The sequence below is a fragment of the Glycine soja genome, chromosome 18, assembly GCF_004193775.1.
Source record: "Glycine soja cultivar W05 chromosome 18, ASM419377v2, whole genome shotgun sequence".
Taxonomy (NCBI): Eukaryota; Viridiplantae; Streptophyta; class Magnoliopsida; order Fabales; family Fabaceae; genus Glycine; species Glycine soja.
This window is the reverse complement of record NC_041019.1, coordinates 9,478,580-9,497,354: the sequence shown is the minus strand read 5'-3', so window position 1 is coordinate 9,497,354 and position 18,775 is coordinate 9,478,580. Positions and strand designations below refer to the sequence as shown.

Sequence of the window (18,775 nt, the reverse complement as noted above, 5' to 3'; positions counted from 1 at the left end):
AAAAACTCAAATCAGTTTAGAGTCGGCTTTAAGCGTTTTCCTCTCTAACCAAACATTGATAGTCAACTGATGAGCATGTAAATGTCAATAAGGATGACAAAGAACAATTGAGTAATGTTATATCTTCCTATTCCATCTTCCTACAAATCCTCCTACTACCTTTTATTATGATCATGGTTTTAAATTACGTTGTGGTGAGTAAAAAAACCTTTATAATGTGGGAAGATGTGACTGATGCAGCTGTAATTGCAGTCACAATGCCATTGCGATCACTTAGAATTCCTTAAGTTGCAGCAGCAATTGTGGTTGCGGACTGATATTTAAAACCATGATTATGATGGTAAGTAATGAACGAAAAGTAAAAACATTTTATGTCCTGAAAGTATATAACACATTTAAAGCATACCATAAAAGGTAGTAAGAGGATTTAGAATTATTCAAAATAATTACGCTAGCAAATTGGCGAATTGGATAATACTGTTTTTTAATTTTTATTTCAATTTCTATCATGTTAATTTTTTCAAAATTTAAACACTTAAGTAAATTTCTTCTATTGTTTATTTTTCCTCAAAATGTTTGGTTTTCTATCATTTTTTTCAAAAAAAAAAAGTTAAATTTTCTTATTATTTACTTATGGTATAAATAATTGATTCTATCTAACATATTATGTTATTTATTAAAATAAAAAGATCGATTCAACAAAAAAATAAAATGATCAAGATCCTGAAATTTCAAGTCATATATATATATATATATATATATATATATATATATATATATATATATATATATATATATATATATATATATATATATATATATATATAGCGCGCGTGGGGATATGATTGATTCTTTGTTTTGTTTAATTTTGTTGCCATGAGCCATGATTTTGGTGTAGTGAATGGAAGCATCCACGAGAAACCACAAGCAGAAGAAATTTTATGAAAATAAAATATAATTAGAATGAACAAGGAAACATTATAAAAAGCAAAGGTATACAGAATTAGTTTTTCTCCTTATTCCGAAACAGATAAAAAGATTACAATGAACAAGGTCTTACAATCCTTGAAAGAGAAATTCTCGTAACATAGTGCAATACATCTAAGAAGGAACTAATAAAAAAGCGAAATGTGGTAAATCAATCCGCTTTTTTCAGAAGTTTTACATCACTTTGCTAAAGAAACTAAGATAGGTTCACATGCATATTCTGTTTATTTGGGGACTTGAAGGAGCAATGTTGAATTCCAAGGCAGTTTTAATGATGAATCAACGTTGTTGTTGTCACAGTCCACATGGAGAATTAGAAGTACGTGAAACTTAAATCCCAGGGCCTACCAATTCAAAAACATGTATATTATGAGTAATGATGGAACATGCAGAATAAACAACAACAAAAAATGCATATATTCCAAATTAAAGAGTGGGTATGAGAAGCAAAAAACAGAGGAATTACTTTCGGAATCAAATAAAACTTATAGGTTGAAATCTAAACAGTTGACAATAGCAATACCAATTATATTCAGCATAAGAATAAAAAAAAACACCTACACCTTGAAAGTCTGACCTTTTTCATTTCCACCGTCATTCTATTATCCATTGACCTTGTCCTCTGTTGAGATTAAAGTTTTCTTGAAATTCATCTGACATATTGATAGCATGGAAAACCTCAAGCTTTGATAACTTGTAGAGACCAGAAGGCACCTCCTTCAGTTCGGTAATTCCGACTAACTTGAACTTTTCGAGAGAAGGCAATGCTCCATCTTCAATAACGATGGATTCCAAAATAAAAAGGCTTCCCAGTAGTATTTGCTTTAGGTTCTGAAATCCCGTTTGGGAACTGCAAAACTTCACCATTGTATGCACTACGATTAATAAAGAGGGACGACAAATATGGTAGGTCCTTAAGTAGTGGCAATGGATCAACAGTCAAATGGGTGCGTCTCAAGGACAACGTTACAAGATTTTTTTTTCCATTTAATGTAGAGTCACGTTCAACACGGAAGATATGAGTGTGACTCTATGTGATGCATTGGATGTGGAACATAATCAGCGCGGAGTTGAAGAATGATTGAATTCTGATAAATTTTCTATTCCGAAAACATTGAAAGCAAATGGTGATATGTTATTTCTTCACAATAATGAAAATGATTAATTGTTTGTTTTTCACAATGTGTAGTGGTTGGCTGATGGCACGCCACTAGACACCAACACGATGACATCATTACGTCGAAAATGGGCAGCCTATTTTTTAAAACTTAGAACCATCCAATGTAGAAAGCATTAATTAAATGAGATGCGGATATCGACTTTGTATTTTTCATGTATTTGGTTTAAGTGTTATAAACAGTTATGCTGCTGTCACCATCATTATCTGCCAAAAGAAATAGAAATGTGTTCATTTCATTTTGGTATGCACCAAAACAGTTCACAATACACGTTGTATTTGCAATTGGTATTTTCGTCATTAGCATGTGTTTTTTGTGGAAAGGGGGCTCATCTTCGCATGTGTTTGGAACCATGCGGTGTGGAGCAGGAGGCAACAATAGAGGACAATGACATTGATGGGTACATTTGTTTTATCGAAAGTTTGAAGCTTTTTTTTTTTATGACTGAGTGTCATCTGAAATGTCGTATACACTTGCAGGGATTCTTCTTATCTGTTCTTGAAGTAGTCACCCAGACAATGCCACATGGGCAGAACCATAGGCACCGACATGGTGGACATTACCATGGAATTGATTGACATGGAGCAACCCATCCTGGCTTAGAATGTGACAATTGTCTCAATATCCTCTAATAAAGGGTACTGCTATTACTTTATATTTACTTGTACTGGCTGATCCAAAAATATTAATAATTTACATGTGCTGGACTGAGGAGGTCCTAGTATTGCTGATGCCTATTCTAGTCACCTGTCTCCTATGTCACGTATATAATAACTATGGTTAGTGTCTTCCTCACTTGGTAACTAAGTAGTTTTAGTGTAATGTTGTGTTTCACTTCATAGGTTTTGTAGACTTATTTTGTTTTGAGGTTACTACTGATGCTAATGTCATTGACTGTCTCTGAATTTACCAGGATTTGCTTTCTGAAAGTTTATTGAAGTCGATGTACGTTTCTTTTCTTGCTGGATGCTTCCGGTCAATGCGTTTTGGTTTAGAGGAAGTTCATGGGTGCGCTGCTTGCTATGCATTCTTCTTTCATCTAATTTTTATTATTGTAATGTGATTTACGATATCTAAATGTACTGCATATGGTCAGCAAAGGACAAGTATTGCAATTCAACTGGTTATATGAGAAAGGAGCTTTTGTCTAGCATATCTAAATCTACTGCATATGGTTAATAATTGCTTCTATCTAAAATAAATTTATTATATAGAAGCAAGCAATTGAATAATTTAAGATCTCTAATTAGTGGCCAAAAAGAGAAACGAGTGTAATAATATCATTCTGTAATCAGTCTGAATTAGACATGGCTGCTTTTGTTCAAAAAGTTCTGCGACTGAGCACTCATTTCCAAACTTCTATGATACTTTTATCCTACATGTTTTGTTTCTCCGTTTTACTTGGTCAATATGATTATCATATATTCCAGGTTGTTGAAGATATACTTTTGTAACTGCATAATATTTTATTTTTCAATTTTTAAAATAGGATTTAGTAAATAAGTTGATTTCCTATATTTTAGGAGTAAGGCAGTTTTAATGGATTAGCCTAGTCAAATAAGTGGTTCTTATCTTTAAGGAGCAAGTTAGTTTTAATATTCTGTTTTGTTAATATCTTGTTATCTAATTAGTTTATCTTTTGCTATTTATTATATCGCTGCTGAGAACAATTGGAATTAGAATAGAATAATTCTATTTCCTCTGCATACGTATTGTCTTTCTTCTCTCCTCTGTTTTTTTATAATTTCTTCCAAAAAACCAACAATTGGTATCAGAGCCTTATTCTTACGGGACTTCTACCATGGAAGGTGAAGCAAGTTTTTCCCACATAACTCTTCCAATCTTTGATGGAGAGAATTATGATCTTTGGGAAGTGAAAATGCAATTCTACATGGAGTCTTTGGATTTATGGGATGCTGTGGAAGAGGATTATGAAATATATCCGCTGCCTGAAAATCCCACCATGGCCCAAATTAAAAATCACAAGGAAAGAAAGATGAAGAAGGCAAAGGCGAGATCATGTTTGTTCACCGGTGTTTCACAAATGATATTCATCAGAATCATGACTCTTAAATCACCCAAAGCAATTTGGGATTATCTGAAAGAGGAATACGCTGGAGATGATAGAATACGAAGCATGCAAGTGTTGAATTTAAGGAAAGAATTTGAGCTTCAAAGGATGGAAGAGTCAGAGACAATCAAAGAATACTCAAACAAATTATTGGGTATTGCCAACAAGATAAAGTTGTTGGGAAGTGATTTTGCTGATTCGAGAATTGTAGAGAAAATTTTGGTAACGGTGCCGGAGAGGTATGAAGCATCTATAGCTTCATTGGAGAACACAAAGGATCTGTCGAAAATCACATTGGCAGAAGTGCTACATGCCCTGCAAGCTCAAGAGCAGCGAAGGTTGATGAGGCAAGATCGTGTTGTCGAAGGTGCTTTGCCTGCCAAATATCATGAAATTGATGAAAGCAAAAAGGATTTTTTCAAGAAGAATCAACCAACAAGTAGCGAAAACAGTGCAAACAACCAAAACAAAGGTAAGGATAAAAAGAAAAATTATCCACCTTGTCAGCATTGTGGCAAAAAAGGTCATGCACCTTTCAGATGTTGGAGGAGACCAGATGCAAAATATAACAAGTGCAACCAGATAGGACATGAAGCAGTGATCTGCCTCAACAAAAATCACCATGATGAGGGAGCTCAGATTGCTAATCAAGAAGAAGAGGACCAACTATTTGTGGCCACATGCTTCTTGAGTAGTGAATCAAGTGAAAGTTGGTTGATTGATAGTGGTTGTACGAACCACATGACATATGATAAGACTTTATTCAAAGATTTGAAGCCAACTAATGTCTCAAAGGTCAGAATTGGGAATGGTGGCTATATTCCTGTAAAAGGAAAAAGAACTGTTGCAATTTCAACGTGTTCAGGTATCAAATTAATATCAGATGTTCTTTATGTACTTAACATTGACCAAAACTTGTTAAGCGTAGGTCAGTTGATTAAAAAGGGATTTAAAGTGTCCTTTGAACATCAACATTGCTTTATCTATGACAATTTTGGTCGGGAAGTTCTAAGGGTTAAAATGAAAGGTAAAAGCTTCTCATTTGATCCAGCAGAGGAGGAGCATACAACCTATTTCACTCAAGTCACACCCACGGAATTCAAGCACAAGAGACTTGATCATTGCCATCTTGAAAGAATGCTAAACATGAAAAAAAGAAAATATGCAAAAGAAAATTTCAAGAAGTTTCAAATGGAAGAATGCAAGTCTGTTAGCACACCAATGAATCAAAAGGAGAAGTTTAGCAAGGAAGAAGGTGTTGATAACATTGATGAAGGATATTATGGGAGCTTGATTGGATGTCTAATGTATCTCACTACAACAAGATCAAACATTCTATTTGCTCAAAAGAACAAAACTGGAATTTTTGTTGACAATCAAGTAGCCATTGCTATTGCAAACAATCTCGTGTGTCATGGGAAGACTAAACATTTCAACATCAAGTTCTATTATTTGATAAAGATGCAACAAAGTGGAGAAGTGAACTTAATTTACTGCAAGTCTAAAGATCAATTGGCTGACATATTTACAAAGTCACTACCTATCAACAAACTTGAACTCAAAGAATTGGAGTTTGCAGTTCCAAAAGCAAGGAGGAGTGTTGAAGATATACTTTTGTAACTGCATAATATTTTATTTTTCAATTTTTAAAATAGGATTTAGTAAATAAGTTGATTTCCTATATTTTAGGAGTAAGGCAGTTTTAATGGATTAGCCTAGTCAAATAAGTGGTTCTTATCTTTAAGGAGCAAGTTAGTTTTAATATTCTGTTTTGTTAATATCTTGTTATCTAATTAGTTTATCTTTTGCTATTTATTGTATCGCTGCTGAGAACAATTGGAATTAGAATAGAATAATTCTATTTCCTCTGCATACGTATTGTCTTTCTTCTCTCCTCTGTTTTTTTATAATTTCCTCCAAAAAACAAACACAGGTCCAGCAAGGTTTTCTCTTACCAGGTTTCAAACAAAAATTTACTCCAGCTATTTTTGTGGTTTTGGAAAACTTATTACATACATGCTATTTATCCTTTTGCAAGTTGTGGTCGTTTTCATTTACCTTGTGCTGTGAATGTTTCAGGTTATTATTCCAGCTCCATTCTATGTGAGTTACCTAGAAATGGCAAGATTGGCTCATGCTATAGCTCTGATTCTTCCAAGCCACATATATAGTAACTTTCTTTTGGATCCCAAACTGCTTGAAGCCAACCTTAACGAAAGATCCAGACTGCTTATTCTTTGTTCACTGTGTAACCCCACAGGATGTGTCTAGTCGAAGAAATTACTTGAAGAGATAGCCCAAATTGTAGCAAAGTACCCCAGGCTTCTGGTACAGACATGCATCCATGATGCCTGCATTTGTTCTTCTCAATGATAGATCCTTTGAAGATCTCTATGGCTGTTTTATACAGGTTCTCTCTAATGAAAATAATAAACACATAATTTATGCACCGACAACTCATACAAGCTTTGCATCTTTACCAGGAATGTGGAACAGAATTCTAATTGTGAATGGACTTTCAAAGGTTGGTCTGTAGGGATATGATGATATGTGCTCTTAGTGGTAGTGTAAATTCTAATTACTACAAATTTTGTTTTCGGCATGCTGGTGTTTGTGTTGTTAATCCCTTGTTTTTGTTTTAATCTCGAAGTAAATTCTGTATTTCCTAGACTGTTTTGTAAATTATGGCAATGTAGACAGCCTCGGGTCTGAATTATGATGGTTTTCAACTGTGTTCTTGTATGCATTTCCAATGACTGGTTGGCGGCTTGGGTATATTGCTGGTCCAAAACATTTTGTTGCCGCATGAGAGAAGATTCAAAGCCAGGTATGCTGTATTTTCCGTTTCCATTTTTTTGTTTATGCACAACTGAAGTTTTTATTTCCTTTTGCTCCAATACATAATAGATATTTAAGTTTTACCATATGTTGCAATTAAGAAGAAACTCTCTCTTTAGCATGCATGCAGATTTCAAGTGCTAATAGACTCTACAGAGAGGTTTGCAGAAGTATTAGTGCAGAGAATAATGCAGTGGATCAGTTAAAAAAAATAGTTCATGCAGATAGACATTTGGAATATAATAAAGCTGACATGAAGCATTTAGAAATGTTCAACATGGTAAGTACTCCTCATGCAACCACTGGTTCTAAATATTTGAAGTTGAAATGGAGGAAATTTGGTCACTTGGCTGGTCAAGTTGGTGGAGCAAAAAGTTTATTTTGCAGGTTGTTTGGGCATGAAGCTGAAAACACCTTTTGGTTGGGTAGTTCATCCACAGAGAAGGTATTCTATGCTTTCAAGTTTAGTAATATTTGATTTTTATACATAAGCTGAAGACACCTTTTTTTTTTTTTTTATATCTCAAACTCATTTGTCAACTGTGTTTATAATACACAATACATAGATCTTTTCTGGTTTGGATCTTTAAACTATAATAATCAAGCAGCATAGCATCTCTTCTTATTGAAATAAAATGCTGCATCATATACTACTTATAATCCTATATTTATTGTTCTTTCCATCTGGATTAGGGAAGAGCACGCTTTTCATTTATGGGAGGAAAAGGCGGATCACTTTGGAAGCACTTAACGTTCAGATTGTCTCATTATCAAAGGTTTGAAATCAATGCTCTTGACTGTTAAATTTTTTCTTTCTTTTCTTCAATTCTCTTTTTTATGTATTATATTCTTTTCTTCAATCCTCATGAGGTGTTGGTGAATTGGATTCTTCAAAATAATTGGTCTGCTTGGGTTCTGTTGTATGCTTGAGTTGCATTAGTTATCTTTATTGATGCATGAACATGATAAAAAATATTTTAATCACATCACTTAACTTTTCCCACACTACTACAAAAACCCTATTTTACATCGTACAGTCTACGTCGGTCGTCTGAAACCCGTCGTTGTAGTGAACGCGGTGGCATTTACATAAATATATAACTATTTTATGTGCTGGATGTACTGCACGACGTCGTTTGTATGAAACAACGTCTTTGTCTCGTGGGCAGGGGCATTTTCGAACTCATCTACGACGGTGTCTTAGTAGAGACCGTCGTTGACCTAGTAACCTACAAAGACGGTGTAACATATCCACCGTTGTAAAGCCTGTCATTTATATACCTGGGGTGTACCTCCACGAAGGTATTGTGTCACGAAACCAAAAGCTCCCAACCGTGTCCCTCTTTACCACCCTCACATTGTGCCCTTTCCCTGACATTGTAGCGTTTGTCGACCTCCAAACGTCGTTTTTGACCCACCACCGCCACGTTGCCGAAGTCGTGCCCCTTTGACTGCCACTTGCAACTGTTCGTCAAGGTAAGATGTTTTTGGTTTTTTGTTTTGTATTGCTTGAATAAGTCATAGTATTAAGGGTTCACTTGCAATTGTTGAGTTGAAGAAGTTTGGTATTACTTTCGCATTTGGTATACGTATTCTGTGTTTAGGGTTTAGCCCCTATGCTAGGCATTGCAAGTGTAACATCTACCTGGGCTCCCATAGTTTCTTTAATCAAAGCTCATCCAACTCTCTGTGTGTGTATTTTATGCTTCCTGTTATTAGTATGCTTTAAATTTGAAATTCAACAAATTTTTAAAGCCCATGCTTGGCAAAAGCCCCTTCTTCCAGTGGGAACATCCAGCGAAGCCAAGGGATGTGTTCTGCCAGTGGGAACATTTGTTGATAACTTAATAAAAAAATGCTTATAAAAAAAGGAACGGAGGTAGTATTATGCAATATAACGACATCGTGGCTCTTTTGTTAGACATGAATAAGAAAAAAATGTGTTGGGGGGATTTAACTTTGTGTTTTCTCAGGCCTGCTCTCGCTTCTTCTGTTGGTTGCACTTCTCGGGACCGGTGCCAATACGGGTTTTGTGTCTCCCACTGTATGTGTTCCCTGAATTTGTCTATGTATGTTTTGTTTTTATGTAATTTTATTAGATGCATTTGCGTAAACTCATGAAATGTAAGCTGGGATTAGCGCCATGTTTGATGTACTTTCCCATAAGCACTGATAAGAGAAGAAAATAAGGTAAAACATATTGAGTTTGTTCCATGGGTTAAAATCTTCAACTTTATAGAAGTTCTCCTATTTAACTTCCCGAAAAGTGGAGGTGGTAAGTTAATTTTAACTTGTGAAAGAAACTTAATCTATTTTTTCTTCTTATTTTTTTTTCTCTTATAAGTGTTTATGGGGAAGTTTATTCAAACAAAGCCTAGATTGAACTGCTTCTTTCATGAAGATTGAGGTTTTGCAGAACTTAACGTGTTTAAGGCAGTTTTGTGGCAATTCTTGAAGGCCATATCAGACAGAGGACTTCAGCTGCCGTCCTCAACTTTTGCCTTCAGTTTTCTTGTATGTAAGCTTAGAGTGTTGAAGTTATGGTGCCTGATAATTTATTTACTGGTCATGTTTGTCTGTTTATATACTTCAGGGTGACATGTATTCTCTAGTTAATGTCTCTTCATGAGATTTGCATATGTTGAATGTTAGTTAGTTTGTTTTTCATATCAAAGGTTTTCTTCAATACTGAAGAACTCAGTTATACTTACAAATACCAATATGGTATACGTAGATCAGTTTTCAATTTCGTTGTACAGATATACTTGAATTGAAAATATGAACAAATATCCCATTTTTAAATTTAATTAACAGCAATGTACGTAGTCTTATCCTATGAGGTGGGCTTCACTATATGGACCAATTCATCATTGGGCTCTATCTGAAACCTAATTTTCAGTAAAACTGGTTAAATTGGGGGTATTTCTGAAACCTAATCACTGGGCTTCCTCAACAATATTCCTTTCCCCTAATTTTCTGGTCAAATATTGCACAAATACACATTTGGTAAATTAAAATGCACCTCAAATTTCATGATTTTTTTAAAAGAATAGGCAAGTTATATTTAAATATAATATTTTTTCATGAATATATTGAACTTAGGATTACAACGTACAATGATAGTATGAAGATAAAAAATTTACTTAAAAATGCTACAATTTGAAATCAACCATTTCACATAGCTAAGAAATGGAGTTCTCTGACATTACACAAGTAAAAATGAAGATAAACAACTCTATATCCCTATCACACATGATTGATATAATTCCAGTTACATATTTTTAAATGATTGGTTGTAATTATAAATTGCATGATCACATATGATGGAGTTATTTAATCTCATTTTTACTGAAGATAATTAAACAATCCAAAGAAAAACTATTAAAGAAATTAATTTTATTTAATTTTCTGGTGCATTTCAGGGACTTTGTTTCTTTGCATCCAACGCTGAAGATAGCTGAGGAAACAACCACTGCAGTTGGATATGTGGTAGAGCGTTTGGGATAGGAGAAGATTCCAGGTATAGGAGAAGATTCCAGGTATACGGAACGAGGTATTGATTATGATATGTATAAAATATTTTGATTTTTTCCATTCTTCTATGCTTTTCTAATGCCTAAGTACCTAACTTATGTTTTTTGTCCATGTTTTACAACTTTACCCTGTGAAATCATCATTCAGCGTACGCATTTTGTTTTCATTAGAGCATGCTGCAGCTCCTTATTTTCGCATAAAGGTACATGGGAATGATTTACTCTAAGTTTTTGCTTGTAACTGATGAATTATTTTCAGTCTTAGAGATACTATTCTAAGTATGATACTAATCTTAGAAATAAAAACTTTGTTTTTGTTAGAGATAAAAACTTTGTTTTTGTTAGAGATAAAAACTTTGTTTTTCTTAGAGATAAAAACATTGATTTTCAGTCTTAGATGATTTACTCTAAGTAGGATACTATTCTTAGAGATAAAAACTTTGTTTTTCTTAATACATTTATAGAGAGTGGAGATAGAGGATCAATTGTATGACATGACAAGTCCTTTAACTCAAACATTAAATCAGTTATCAATGTCTGAAATTTTAAGTACGTGATTTTTTACATGGATATTCCTTAAAATCACCCTTCTCAATGCATCTCATATCCAACTGTTATTATTTTATTGGAATAAAAACAATTTCAAGTTTACAACCCTTGTAAACATATGAAATTTCATTTATAGGAAAGCCGATTAATAGGAAGAGGTTTGCATAGCCTAACTTACTTGGCCACTGAGTGATGGATGTATTACTGCTCCAAATATTAAATTACCAGTGGGGTCCACAGGTCATATATAACTTCTGCTGCAGCATTTACCTGTAAATTATAGTAAATTAGCAGTCATGGTGCTAGGGTCACTCTTGCCTGTCACAAGATACCCAAATCTTTGTCTGATAAGCCAGACATGCTTGCAGCATGGCAGCCAGCATCACAAAGCTTATTGACTGTCGTTGAACATGAGCCCAACAACGACAGCCTAACCTTGTCGCACGACGTTGTTCTCATGAATACAATGACGGCCTTAGGTTGACGACGACGTTGATATCATAAATACAACGCCGGGTATAACGAGGCGCACGACGTGGACTGTTGAAGACAACGACGGCCATTACGCCATACCCGTCGTTGCTTTCATGGTTACCACGACGTTGTCGGCGACAGAAAATGACGTTGTCTTCGTTTATTACTAAGACGGGTATGGGATGATCGTCGTAAACGTTGTCGGAATACAACGACACCTGAAGCAATGTCGGTGCTTAGCCCGACGTAGAGCTTCCATTTTAACCGATGTAGATGCTCTATTTTGTAGTAGTGCCAGTGATGGGAGTTCAAAAGGAGGTGGTTATTTGTCAACTGAAGATTCTCAAGGTTCTGCTGAAACAATATTTTTGGAAGAAGGTTTTCTTGATTTTTTGAACAAGGAACATACAGACTAGTTCCTTGCAAGTTGACTAGGATCTTTGTTATACATTATGAATGCTAGATATTTCATGAACAATGTTTATATTGTTTGTTGCTATGCTAGATATCACATCACTTAATTTTGTAAATTAACCTTATATATTATATGTTCTTTTAGTAATTTGGTATTTCCACCACTGAAAATGGGGTTCTAGAATCTTCTTTTAGGTTTTAGTTAATTTAATATTATATAATTATGTTTATTGTTAATTATTAATCTTATTAAGTTACTTTTAAATAATTATACATAATCATTATTTATCCTTATGATGCTTAATTATATAATATTAAATTAACTAAAACCATAATATATAGTAAAAAAATTATATGTACTTATCATAATTAGTTGACAATCATAATTTTTAATTTTTCAGCTATCATTATGGTTTTAGTTAATTTCATATTATATAATTATGAATTAATTTTGAATTATATGTACTTATCATATTTTGAATTAATTTTCTAATTAAGTTACATTTAAAATACTTATTAAATAATATGTACTCATCATATTTTGAATTAACTTTCTAATTATATGTACTTATCATATTTTGAATTAATTTTCTAATTAAGATACATTTAAAATACTTATTAATAATTATCTTTATTGATAATCATTATTTATCATTATGTTGGTTAATTATATAATATTAAATTAAATAAAACCATAATATATAGAAAGAAAATTATATGACTTATCATAATTAGTAAACAATTATATAGTAAAATGTTTTTTAAATTTTCAGCTTATATTATGGTTTTATTAATTTAGTATTATATAATTATCTTTATTGTTAAATATTAATGTAATTAACTTACATTTTAATTACTTACTGATAATTATCTTTATTAATAATAATTATTTATCTTAATTACTTGACTATAATATGGTTTTAAATTTTCATAATTACTTTACTGATAACTATAGGTTTTAGTTAATTTAATATTATATTATTATGTTCATTATTAATAATTAATCTAATTAAATACTCATTGATACTTATTTATAAATAATTATTTTAAAATATAAATTTACATATGAATAAATTGATAATATTAAATTAATATTAAACTTTCTACGTCGGTGTTGACTGACGTAAGCACCGACGTAGGAATACGCCCTTTCTAAGTCGTTGCATACGCCAGCAACATCTTAAAAAAATAAAGCTTTCCACATCGGTCGTAGTGTAACTGCCATCGTAGAACATGTGATTTCTAAGTCGTGCTTATGCTAGCAACGATGTAGAAAATAGTGCTTTCTACGTTGGTGCTTGCGTTAGTACCGACTTAGAAATCACGTGTTTCTGCGACGACGGTTATGCTAGGACCGAGATGTGGAAAACTTTATTTTCTACGTCGTTACTGTCGTAAGCACGACTTGCTTTATCATGTGTTTCTAAGATGATCCTTTTACGGCCGTCGTAGAAAGATCCACCCTCTACAACATCATTAATTTTAAAGACGGGCATTCACCGTCTTTGAAAGGCTTTTATTATCGATGTAAAATGCTATTTTTTTGATAGTGTATTGTGGGAAAATGTGTGATGCGGGTCACAATGCCATTGCTATCAGTTAGAATACCTTGACTTTGCAGCCGCAATTGTGGTTGTGGATTGATATTTAAAACCGTGATTATGATGGTAAGTAATAAATGAAAAGTAAAAACATTTTATGTCCTGAAAGTATACAACACATTTAAAGCATACCATAAAATGTAGTAATTTAAAATTATTCAAAATAATTACGCTAGCAAATTGGTGAATTGGATAATATTGTTTTTGAATTCTTATTTCATTTTCTATCATGTTATTTTTTCAAAATTTAAACATATAAATAAATTTCTTCTATTGTTTATTTTTCATCAAAATGTTTGGTTTTCTATCATTTTTTCAAAAAAATTTAAAAAATAAGTAGATTTTTCATATTATTTACTTATGGTATAAATAATTGATTCTATCTGACATATTATGTTATTTATTAAAATAAAATGATCAATTCAACAAAAAAAATAAAATGATCAAGATTCTGAAATTTCAAATCATATATATATATATATGCACACGCAAGGTATGATTGATTATTTGTTTTGTTTAATTTTGTTGCCATGATTTTGGTGTAGTGAATGGAAGCATCCATGGGAAACCACAAGCAAAAGAAATTTTATCAAAATAAAAAATAATTAGAATGAACAAGAAAAAAGATTACAATGAACAAGGTCTTACAATCCTTGAAAGAGAAATTCTCATAACATGGTGCAAACATAATACATCTAAGAAGGAACTAATCAAAAAGCAACATGTGATAAATCACTGGGCTTTTTTCAGAAGTTTTACATCACTTTGCTAAAGAAACTAAGATAGGTTCACATGCATATTCTGTTTATTTGGGACTTGAATTCCAAGGCAGTTTTCATGATGATTCAACGCTGTTGTTGTCAACACTACTAGAATAATGTTTTATTACGACGTAGTATTTAAGTCGGTTATCCAGAACCGCCTTAGATAGTGGCGCGGTGGCAAACTTGTAATTATCAAAGCTAAGAATAATTTTTTACAACGTAAATTCTAAGGCGGTTATAAATAACCGTCTTAGTAACTCGCTGGGTGGCATTTTTGTAAATATAAAAAAATGTTCAAGGACGGGTTTGGATAAGGAACCGCCTTTGTTTTATTTCCCTCAAATTAGGGATTTTATAGCCATCCCTTTCCACTCTTCACCCAGCGCCCCCTTTGGTCTTTACCAGCATCCCTTGTCTTCACCAAGCGTTGAAAGAGAAGTTTGTGACCCATCATCACCAAGCCCTGTCGAACAGAAGTCTGTGACCCATCACTAAGCCCTGTTCAAGGTGTGTCGTGCCGCAGTCCGATTGTATGAATTGGTAAGTACCCATGCCCTAGTGTTGCTTGCTTGAAAATGTGTAATGAATGGCATTGTCAAGACAAGGTTTTTGTTTCGCTGGTAGGTAGGGGCTTTTATTTTGCCTTTCTCGATTAGCAACACACGGACGAAGGGCAGCTTGCTTGCGGCTTCAAAATTTGAAAGGTGAGTTTACCTGATCCCTGAACCCTTTCTTCGTGTTGCTAGTGATTTTACTGTTTTTATCTAATAGAAAAACTTGAGGCTTGTGCTCATGTGCCTTATTTCTTCCTATTTAGATTGTTGTGTGTTTTGTATCAAGTTATTCAAATTTTCTTCTGACTTGGGAGTGTTATTACCTATTTTCTTATTAGTTGTATCTGTGTCATCTTTGAGAATGATGGGTTTTTAGATTAAGTCCATATGTCACAGCCAATCTCGCGATACCTTAAAAAAAAGCACATTTGAAGTAAAAAAGGAATCAAGTTTTGTGCTTAGTTTCATAAGGAGTCAAGTATGACTAGTGAATGTATGTAGTTTGAAGTACTCACCAGGATCAGTCATTGAATTTGGAAAAGATATCAAGAAAACCAAACAGGAGGCAAATGTGAGAGTGGATAAAATATCCAATCTGAAATTCAGTCATTCAATTGCAGTAGCACTGTATAATTTGGGCTGGGAATATCTGTCTATCAATTTCATATTTATGTCATTAAATCTTGATTCTTGCTCAAAGCTTCTTATGGTTGTTGATCCAGAAATTGTTTCAGAAAAATGTTGTATTACTGGAGCTTGGCATGTACCTACTAATCGTGCCAACTCCCTTGCTGATGCAGAATAGTATCGCTGCATTTATTGAAGCACTCTGTTAGCATATATAGTGATATTATTGGCATAATAATATCAGTGAGTTTCATTTTGCTGATAGAACACCAGTTGATAAAGTAATAAAATATAATATCAAACACTTAAATCGTAGACAATGCAGCAATACACATGTTGTCCCAGAGGCAAAAGTCTCCTATTACACAAATACAACAATACAGTTGCTGTTCCAGAGACAATAGTCTTCTACAGAGAGTATTCTTTGTCCACAAACAGAAAATAATTTCACACTTCCTAATTACACACCTACTATTAGATAATATATCCTTAATACATAACTACCTGTAACTATTTTCTACACATAAAGGTCATCCTACAGTTTCTAGTATAGAACTAACTGTCATAACTGCCCCTAATCCAGTTCCTACAATTTTATTCCTCTCAAAACTTATGTAACAAAATTTAAATACATGTTAAACACGTGCCTTGGAAAATAAAATAGGAGGAATGAAAGTCAAAATTAGATTCATTTGGTGACATTATCCAAAAAGCTACCTGGTACCATATGCATGCTGCCATGATTGGAAACAATACTATAAACACCTCCCATGCAGCTTGAGACATCACAACAATATTTCCCAAGATTTGAACCAGATTGAAGACAATTGCCCATACTAGATTTGAAATGTTTATATCTAGTGCACTTTGGTCTGTGGAAGCCAGCAATAAGGTCATTTGTAAAAAAAAAATACAAAAAATAGAGGAATCAAACTTTCAAAACAATGCAATAACCTGTTAAGAATATCAGGTAAATAAGGTGTCTTTTAAAATTAAACCATGAAAATTGTCAACATAGTATGACATACTCTATTAAGGATTCGCCCACTCGGGGTGGCATCAAAATATGATATTGGTGCTCGAAAAATGCACAAATGCATTTTATTAAAGATCACAGTGGTTGTCTTGTATCCAGCTATCACAACAAGAAATGCTTTGGCAAAGGTGAAAATGGAACTTCCAATTGACAAAGCAACATAGACAACCATAGGTTTAAAGCTTCCAATATCAGGTTCTGCAGTTGCAGACATAGGAGTAGCCAAAATCATCCAATAATTGCTAGCAATCTGAAAAGCCACAGTGAGTATCGTTGAAAGTAATATGATGGGTACAAGAGCTCCTCCATAAGCTGTTGTGATGTATTTCCAGTAGACATTAAACCCTACTCTACCCTTTTCCCGTTCTTCTTCTTGAACTAGTTGTCCTTTGGGTTTAACTATGTCATCTGACGTATCATTTGATCATATACCACATTTTTGTCAAGTTCAAAACAACTTACTGAACTTGTGTCCTCCTTGGTGGTAGTTGATGTTTTAAATGTTGGCCTTCTCTCAAAGGACTTGATTGAAGACAAAGCTGCTTTGTGTTCACCTACAAGTTCCATAAAATCAGTGCCTGACCTGAGAATGTCATTGTATTTTCCTGATTGAGTTATTCTTCCTTCTCTCATGACCTAAATAAATGGTAAGCAAGAGAAAAATACTGAGAAAATAGTAAATTGACTAAATGCTGATTTTTGAATTCTTTAGTGAGAAGTCTATGATTCACTCACCACTATTAGATCAGCATCGGATAAGAACTCTACTTGATGAGTTATATAAATCACAGTTTTTGATTTTAAAAGGCCAAGCAAGCACTCCGGAAACAATGTAGTGTAAATGGAAAATTAGATGGCATCCTATACATCCATATACATAACAAAACTAGTGTAATTCTGTTGGAAGTATATTGCCTATTACAAAAGAAAGTAGAATCCATTTCTGTGAAGCTATAGCTGTAAACAATATTTTGTAGCAAAACAGTAGAGTTTAGGTAAGATAGTACCTTAAAGAGATGGGATCCTGTATGAGCATCCAATGCACTGAAGGGATCATCAAACATATATATATCAGAATCTTGGTATAGAGCACGAGCTATTTGCACTCTTTGCTTCTGTCCACCACTCAAATTGATTCCCTTCTCTCCGATAGTGGTCTGATCACCAAATGGTAGAACCTCAAGGTCTTTTGTCAAGGAACATGCTTCTAGCACCTCATCATACTTTTCCCTATCCATCTCTTTACCAAATAATATGTTGTCTTCTATCTTGCCACTCTGTATCCATGGTGATTCAGAAACATAAGCCTTTGTACCACATATCTTCAGGGTCCCAGATATCTTTGGTACTTCCCCTATTATACAAGAAAGTAAACTGGACTTGCCTGACCCAACATTACCACATACAGCAACCCTCATACCATGAAAAACTGTGAGATTTACGTTTTTCAATGTTGGATAAGGGGAAGATAAATCCCAAGAGAAATTTCCATCTACTAATTCAATTGCCTTATCAGAACTACCCTGTGGAAGCTTCTCTACTACATCAGTCTTCCACTCATCTAGACGAAGAAATGATGCAATCCTTTCAAGGGAAACCTTAGTTTGTGCAATCATTGAAATGGTGTCAGGAAAACTGTATATGGGCATTTGAAGAATTCTGAATGTTGCAAGTGCTGATAAGACCTTTCCTGATTCAAGTGGGATTCCGATAAGAGCACATGCACCAAATGTATCCACAGCAATAAAAGTTGGGGCGTTATAGAAGAGAAATCTAACAATTGCTGTACCAACTAGAAATTTCTTTAGCCATGTCTCCTCAGTCTTCCTAAGCTGAATAATCTTTGATAGGAACTTCATCTCCCATGCTTGCAGTTTTAGAATTCTTATACTGTTCAGAATCTCAGACGTTGCCTTCATTCTTTTATCTTTGAACTCCATTATCTTGCCTTGGAATTTTTCTTGCAATGATGCCACAGGAAGGTTTAGCAACATCACAACTACAGTGGCAGCAAGAGCAGCTATCGAACCAACCCCTACACTTCTATACAGAATTCACCGCTTAAACAGTCAGGTTAACATGATAGTGGAACACTAATCTCAATTAAGACACACTATGTCTACCTATCCAACAAAAAGAGAAAACAGAA

General features: G+C 33.7%; 1 protein-coding gene and 1 long non-coding RNA gene across 2 annotated transcripts; both read right to left on the bottom strand.

Moving 5' to 3' along the window:
- Positions 1-981: 981 nt before the first annotated feature.
- LOC114394548 lies at positions 982-1,929 on the bottom strand. Its single transcript, XR_003662787.1, has 2 exons — positions 1,565-1,929; positions 982-1,331 (listed from the first exon to the last, which is right to left on the bottom strand). It is a non-coding gene; the product is annotated as an uncharacterized LOC114394548 (long non-coding RNA).
- Positions 1,930-16,565: 14,636 nt separating this feature from the next.
- Positions 16,566-17,864, bottom strand: LOC114394941 (probable non-intrinsic ABC protein 5). The gene is made up of 4 exons (XM_028356619.1): positions 17,634-17,864; positions 17,362-17,445; positions 17,082-17,262; positions 16,566-17,034 (listed from the first exon to the last, which is right to left on the bottom strand). Exons 1-4 carry the CDS (start codon positions 17,862-17,864, stop codon positions 16,583-16,585), a joined length of 948 nt encoding a protein of 315 aa, XP_028212420.1. The 3' UTR covers positions 16,566-16,582.
- Positions 17,865-18,775: the final 911 nt, after the last annotated feature.

Excerpts from the sequence above, each read along its gene's own strand:
- LOC114394941 (XM_028356619.1), bottom strand. The coding sequence starts at position 17,864 with ATGGATAGGGAAAAGTATGATGAGGTGCTAGAAGCATGTTCCTTGACA. Across the intron at positions 17,446-17,633 it reads CAGGATCCCATCTCTTTAAG|TGCTTGCTTGGCCTTTTAAA; the intron begins GTACTATCTTAC and ends TTGTTTCCGGAG. Across the intron at positions 17,035-17,081 it reads GGACACAAGTTCAGTAAGTT|ATGACATAGTTAAACCCAAA; the intron begins GTTTTGAACTTG and ends ATGATACGTCAG.